The 7,500-nt window shown below is 54.6% G+C and overlaps 1 protein-coding gene across 1 annotated transcript in view; it reads left to right on the plus strand.

Moving 5' to 3' along the window:
- The window catches only part of nav2a (neuron navigator 2a), a gene marked incomplete at its 5' end in the record, with an annotated part of 83,852 nt that overhangs the window by 62,365 nt on the left and 13,987 nt on the right, over positions 1–7,500 (plus strand). The window contains 8 exon segments of the mRNA XM_084437223.1: positions 475–790; positions 1,392–2,172; positions 2,857–3,076; positions 3,219–3,514; positions 4,053–4,118; positions 4,629–4,673; positions 5,288–5,451; positions 6,478–6,660. Coding sequence (XP_084293349.1) covers positions 475–790; positions 1,392–2,172; positions 2,857–3,076; positions 3,219–3,514; positions 4,053–4,118; positions 4,629–4,673; positions 5,288–5,451; positions 6,478–6,660 — 2,071 coding nt within the window.

Below are 7,500 nucleotides of genomic sequence, written 5' to 3' on the forward strand. Positions count from 1 at the left end.
ACTAATATTGAGAAGCTACCTCAGAAAACCTGCGAAGGGATGGTGTTACTCTTTGTCCTGGTAGCTGCAGCGCACACACAGGCACACACACACACACACACATAGTGTTGTTCCCAGGTATTACTGTGTCGAGCGTTCACCGTGGCAGTAGGTGCCATCTAGAACAAACAGAGTAGGTTTACAAAGGACTCATTCTCCAGGAGGCCTGACCCCCTGACCTGTGACCCAGCTGTAGATGAATACAGTCTGTCTCTCCAGGGGTAACGGATCCACTGGCAATAACAGGAGCCCGGCCAATGAGACGGCTGAGGCTAGTCTGGAGTCTAGACTCTGGAGGGCTGCTTAGGACGACTAACGTGATGCGTACTGTATAACTGTGAAGTGGGATACCTTTAAAGTGCCAGGAAACACGCAATGACAGATGTTTGATTTAGGTGTGTGTGTGTGTGTGTGTGCGTGCGTGCGTGTCTCCAGCCTGTGACGGACGCCGAGAAGCACACGGCCTCCACCGCTCTGAACCCGGCGTGGTCCGGAGACGAGGTCAAGAGGTCGGACGGGGGGTCGGACAGCGGGGTCCGGATGGAGCAGGGGTCCAAGTGGACCCGCCGGAACCCCTCCGACGTGTCCGACGAGTCCGACAAGGGTGGCTCGGGACGGAAGACCCCCTCCATGTCGCACACGGGCTCCTGGAGGAGGGGCATGAGCGCTCAGGTGGGGGTCACCTCCCCCAGAACCAAGACGCCATCGTCGGGATCCAACGGGTCGGTCGCGCTCAAGACCCACAGCACAGGTACAGCAGGAAGGGGTGTTGGGGTACAGTTCGTTGCTAATATAATATCACATCACATCACATCACACTTCCAGTGTTTTATACTTATGGTGCGTTCGTTTGTGGTCGGAGGTCGCAAGTGGCAAAATACCTACCTCCGACCTGTGTGCATTCGAGCTATAGCGAATGATACGATGATGATATGATATGATATTGACATCAGCCGGCAACTGGGGGCTGAGAAACATATCCGAATTTGCGACGAGGAAGTGCGAGTTCATGCGGCGTTTTATTTAATCATTCCTACTAGCAAGTCGCAATTTGCCACCTCCCAGTTATAAACAAACGCACCAAGATACACTAGAACTCTTACTCATTTTTGTATATTTTATTCATCTATTGTGTTGAGGAGCTCGGAATTCTGGGTAAACGTCTGTGCGGGCAGACATGAGTATGATCTCTATTTGCTAACCCAGTGCTGTCCCACTGTGTGTGTGTGTGTGTGTGTGTGTGTGTGTGTGTGTGTGTGTGTGTGTGTGTGTGTGTGTGTGCGCGTGTGCGTGTGCGTGTGCGTGTGTGTGTGTGTGTGTGTGTGTGTGTGCGTGTGTGTGCGTGCGCACAGGTAAAACAGACGATGTCAAGGTGTCGGAGAAGGGCCGCCTCTCCCCTCGCTCCAACAGCGTGCGCCGATCGCCGTCTGACGCGGGACGCAGCAGCGGCGACGAGGCCAAGAAGCCGACGCCCCCCCCGCCCTGCCCCTCCTCCTCCTCCTCCTTGTCCTGCCGCACCCTCACACACACCCTCTCCGAGCCCCACCCCCCCCAGTCCCAGGCGCTGGCCTCGCGCACCCCCACCACCACCAGCACCTTCGGCTTCAAGAAGCAGGGCGGCGGCGTGGTGACTGTGGTCACAGCCAGCGGCGCCACCATCGCCAGCGGCTCGGCCACCCTGGGGAAGACGCCCAAGTCCGGGGGGCGGGCGCTGGCGAAGGTAGCCGGCCCCGAGGCGGGGGGCGCCACCTCCGTGGGTCACCACCACCAACACCACCAACACCACCACCACGATGACGGCTACCTCCCGGTGAGCGCCCGCTCCGCGCTGCAGTACCGGAGCCTACCGAGGCCCAGCCGGTCCGGCGGCGGCGCCCGCAACGGCAACCGCTCGTCCACCAGCAGCATCGAGGCCGCCGTGCTCACCAGCATCGCCGCTCATGGTAAAAACGTCCCCGGGGCCGCCGGCAAGGCGAACGCGATGGCCGGGACGTTGCCGGCCAATCAGACGGACCGGGAGAAGGGCGTGTCGGAGTTGGACAACTTGAGGGGCGGGGCTTGCGTGCAGGGCGGCGGGGCAGCGACCGTACCCCTCACTAACCGCCAGCAGGTGTCCTCGCCGACTCTGCGCAGGTAACCGCACTCACACACACACACACAAGGTTATATAAGTCCACTATGTGAAAAGCAGCCCTTGAGCTACACTGTGCTGATCTGCTGCCAAGTCCTGATTCCTCTCCCTTTACGGTGTGGAGGCCGGAGGGGCGGGGAAACAGGATCCAAGTCTTACCTCATCGCCAGACTCTCGTTAGTCGGCGGCGGCGATTGGCCCTCGGCCTCCAACGCTCTCATTCTCGACCACGCCGGGCCCTCGCAGCCGACACGCAACGAGACGGGATTCCTAGACGGCGAGCGGCCTTGTTATTACTGGCGCGCCCGGCATCTCCGTCCCTGCGGTACGGGGGCGTCGGGGGGGCGCGTAATGCTACAGCGCGTAGCGATCGCGTAGCGACGCTACTTTGATACAGACACGGTCTCGTGTCTAGACACTAGATTACGCTCTCAGTCGCTTGTTTAGAAAGGAGATGCACTTGTGAGTTCCAGCGGGTAGTAGGACGCTGTAGTAGGACGCTGACGAACTACGTTAAATGTGAATTGTTGTAAGTCGGTTTGGATAAAAGCATCTGCTAAATGACTGTAATGTACTATAATGGGTCTCTATGTCCGTCTACTGTAGCTCATTTCTGTCCGTGTACAGTAAATAGCTTGAATATCTTCTTGTTTTGTTCATCCCTCCCTCCCCCTCTTCTCCTCCAGGCTGTTCGGCGGCAAGCCCAGCAAGCAGGCTCCGGTCACCACGGCCGACAACATGAAGAACTCCACGGTCATCTCCAACCCCCACGCCACCATGAACCCCCCGCTGGGCGGCGGCGCGCCGGACTCCCCGGGGCTGGGAGGCGGGGACAGCGAGACCAGCAGCCCCCTCTACGGAGGCCGGGCCCTGGGCAGCGGGATGGGCACGCTGGGCAGCGAGCAGGTGAGGAGCGGCGTCGGGGTCGGAACGCGGCGTCCGATTAAAGCGGCCGCCAACCTACCTACTCGAGTCTCGTCTCGTGAGATGAACCGGATCTGACCGGTCCTCTCTCTCTCTCTCTCTCTCTCTCTCTCTCTCCCCTCAGGCGTCCAGCCCGGGCTCCGTCTACTCGTCCACCGGGCCGTCCAACAGCCTGACGTGGGGGACCACCATGAGCAGCTCGTCCGCCCAGAGCCGGGACGGCGGGGGTGGCGGCGGCGGCGGCGGAGGAGGCGGGGTCCACGGAGGCGGTGCCGGCAGCCTGGGCTACCCCTCGGTCAGCAGCATGCACACCAGCAGCGAGTCCATCGACATGAGCCTGGGCAGCGCCGGCGGCCACCGCGAGGACACACTCTCCGCCCTGGGGCGCACCTGCAGCGCCAAGACTGGCATGTCCGAGAGGTGAGGAAGGCGGGGGGGGGGGAGGGTGTGTTGGGTTGGTGAGAGGGGAAGAGGGAGGGTGTGTTGGGTTGGTGAGAGGGGAAGAGGGAGGGTGTGTTGGGTTGGTGAGAGGGGAAGAGGGAGGGTGTGTTGGGTCGGTGAGCCTTGGGGGAATCGGTGCTTATTAAGATTTAACAGTCACGGCCTTTAGAACATAAATCGCTGAAGGTGAGAGGTCGGCCTCGGATCTTGAAATTCCTGATGCTCTTTTTGTTGTCCTGGGAGCTCCCGAGGTCTTCTGCTGTGAACAGGACTGGTGGTTCTACATGTTCTTGTGCTGGTTCTACGTGTTCTTGTGGTGGGGCTACGGGCTTTTTCTACTGAGGAGTGCTACCTCCTGTCTTCATTCTAAAAGTCTTTCTTTCTTTCCTTATTTCTTTCTCTTTCTTTCTTTCTTTCTTTCTTTCTTTCTTTCTTTCTTTCTTTCTTTCTTTCTTTCCTTCTTTCTTTCTTTTTCTCTCTCTGTGTCTGTTGTTTCCTTTCTTCCCTTTCCCATCAGCCCCCTCTCCTCTCCCTCCGCTAGCCCCAAATTCAGCAGAAACACGTTACCGCGGAAACAGGACAGGTAAACGTGCCTGTGTGTGTATGTGTGTACGATGGAGTTCGGCTTCTGCTTAGCGTCTTTTGTGACCAAACCTTGGCTGCATTGTGTGTGTGTGTGTGTGTGTGTGTGTGTGTGTGTGTGTGTGTGTGTGTGTGTGTGTGTGTGTGTGTGTGTGTGTGTGTGTGTGTGTGTGTGTGTGTGTGTGTGTGTGTGTGTGTGACACTAGAAGCTTTTGTGCTTTTGTACTGCTATCAGACATATCAGTGTGCTGCTTTGATCCTCCCTTCATTGTTCACACACTGCCATCTAGTGGCTGATGTTTTAAACACAGCCTGGCGCTTTCAAGACAAGGCACATTGCTCTAGACAGATAGACAGACAGATAGATGATAGGTATAATATGTCATAATATGTTAGGCATCAATGTACTACAAGACAAAATTCATAGAAAGGTTAACGTGCATATTCAGACACAGACTACCCCTCCTCCTCCTCCTCCCTTCTGAAGTGCTTCTCTCTGCTGATCCCACAGAGGCCCACACTGTGGTAGAAACACTCTGCCCAGGAAGGGACTCAGGTACCGCTGACCTCTGACCTGTTGCTAGCACCGCCGTGCCTCGCTTCCTCCACGCCACCTCACACTCCCCCGCCGCACACACACATGCGCGCGCACACACACCCCGGCTTCCGTCCGTCCCCTCTCACGGCCGATCACGCCATGCTGTCTTTTACTTTGGGCACTCTCGTTTTGGTCGCCTCCGAGACGGGGCCTGTCGTTCGTCTCTGCGCGCGGGGCTTTCGTGGCGCCGCGTTACAAACACATTGATTTCTGGGCACCCTTTTGGATTTCTGTTGGATTGGTTTCTGTTTTCTCTGCTTGATTTTTTGTGTTGCTTTTCTGTGGTGAAGTCTGGTGTGGTGCACATAAAAAAAGAAGCTTTTGCTTTAGTCACTCTAACCATTTTGGGTGGTGTGTTGAGAGCTGATCTTGTGTGCGCTGCAGGTTGGGCCAGAATCAGTCAAATTGGTGATATCCTGTGCATCTAACTGATTTTCATTTTTTAAAGACGCAAGTGAATGACAATCCTCATTGAGGTTCCTCCGCTGACACTGCACCACCCAGTTCCACACACACACACACACACACGCTCCTGCTTGCTCCTCTAACCTCTGACCTCTGTGCCTCTGCAGGTACGCCCCTTCGCCCCAGCTGCGCAGTCACGAGGAGGCTGCGCGCGATTGGCTGCGCTCACACTCGACCAGCGGTCTGCAGGACTCAGCCAGTAACTCCCCCTTCTCCCCCGGCTCCAGCCTCACCTCGCCCTCCGGCACGCGCTTCAGCTTCGCCCAGCTCGGTACGCCGCCTACACAGAGGTCATAGGTCAGAGGCTAGAGGTTAGAGCCGCGTACACACCTTTTATGGTAAACGGTAAATGGACTGCACTTACAGTAGTACATACAGTAGTGCTTTTATCCAAAGTGGTTTACAATGGCCTCTCATTCGCCCATTCATACACTAATGGCGGCAGCTGCCATGCAAGGTGCTAGCCTGCTCATTGAGAGCAATTTGGGGGTTCACTGTCTTGCCCAAGGACACTCTGACATGTGGACGGGAGGGTTGGGATACGAACCGCCAACCCTACGATCATTAGACGAGCCGCTCTGCCTCCTGAGCCACATCCTCCTCTTATATATAGATTCAACATTCAAGATTTATTTTATTTGTCACATACAGTACTGTGAAAAAGTCTTAGGCCACCCCCAAAAAAAGTTTAAAGCTATTCACTGCTGTGTCATTTTAGTAGTCCTGTGGTAAATGATTCCCAAGCTTCTTGCAGGATTACTGATTTCATTATTAATATTATTATTGTTGTTGTTGTTTATTTGTATGGACTGTAATGTTATATAGTGTTTTTTACACGCAAACAAACACTTACTGTCCAGATAAATAGCTTTAAACTATTTTCTTAGGGGGCCTAAGACTTTTGCACAGTACTGTTTATGTCATATATATGTCCAGTATCATGGTATGCCCCCTTATATCAAGCCTAATTGCCTATATCATGTTATGCTCCCCCTTCTTACATGCCCGCTAGTCTGTGTGTTTATCTCTCTCTCTGTCTCTTTCTCTCTCTCTCTCTCTCCCTCTCTCTCTCTCCCTCCCTCTCTCTCTCTCTCTCGCTCTCTCCCTCTCTCTCCCCCCTCCCTCTCTCTTTCTCTCTCTCTCTCTCCCTCCCTCCCTCTCTCTCTGTCTCTCTCTCTCTCTCTCTCTCCCTCCCTCCCTCTCTCTCTGTCTCTCTCTCTCTCTCTCTCTCTCTCTCTCTCTGCTTTGTGTCTGAACTGACCTGGGCCATGCCCCCCCCCCCTCCCCTCCCCTCCAGCCTCCAGCCCCACCTCGGCCGCTCAGATCAACCTGGCCAGTCTGCGCAACAACAGTCTGACCAATCAGGACGTCTCGTTTGACCCCTGCGGTGACACACGCCTGAGGAACTCCTGCATGTCGTTGGATGAGAAGACCCGCACCATGAGCCGCTCAGGGTCCTTCAGAGATGGCTTCGAGGAGGGTGAGTGTTCTTTCTAGTGTGTGTGTGTGTGTGTGTGTGTGTGTGTGTGTGTGAGAGAGAGAGAGAGGGGGGGGAGGGATTCATTATATACTGTAGTATATACCTCCCCAGTGTCTTTCGAGAAAGAGAGGGAATACCGATGAGACGAAGAGAGAGACAGAGAGAGAGACACACATAGGGAGAGAGTGAGAGAGAGAGAGAGAGAGTGAACCCTGACACTGAAACCAGAGTTGTAAATGGCCTCAGGGGAAAGATTGCGTGTGTGAGCTCATTAAGAATCCATTTAAGACACACACACACACACACACACACACAGTATTTCAGGCCCTCTAGTGCCTGTTTTATACTCTTTTCAGCCCTTTCTCTCCTCTCAACTCCCTTCTTTCCTCCGGGGTTTAAAAAAGCTGGATAATTACAGGGCTAGTTAGAGAGAGTCTTTATAATAAGGAAACCTGATCACGCACAGGAAACCTAGAGGTTCTGCGTTTGTTTGTTTCTGAGTGTGTGTGTGTGTGTGTGTGTGTGTGTGTGTGTGTGTGTGTGTGTGTGTGTGTGTGTGTGAGAGAGAGAGAGAGAGAGTTTGTGTGTGTGTGTGTGCATGGGTGTGAGCGAGTCCGTTCGTGTGTGTTTGCGTGCGTGTTCATATCCATCAGCGGTGTAAAATTACTTGAGAGTTGTCAAACTTGACAGGTCAAAGGTCACCCACACCTGGCACTTTGTGTGGGGCTGTCCTCCACGGCCATCGCCGCGGTTACCCTCTGTCACTCAACCCAGAAATCTACATACTACATAGGGAATATCTCACGCTGCAAGGTTATAAAAAATAATAATAATTGAAAA

The sequence above is a fragment of the Borostomias antarcticus genome, assembly GCF_949987555.1.
Source record: "Borostomias antarcticus genome assembly, chromosome: 4".
Lineage (NCBI taxonomy): Eukaryota > Metazoa > Chordata > Actinopteri > Stomiiformes > Stomiidae > Borostomias > Borostomias antarcticus.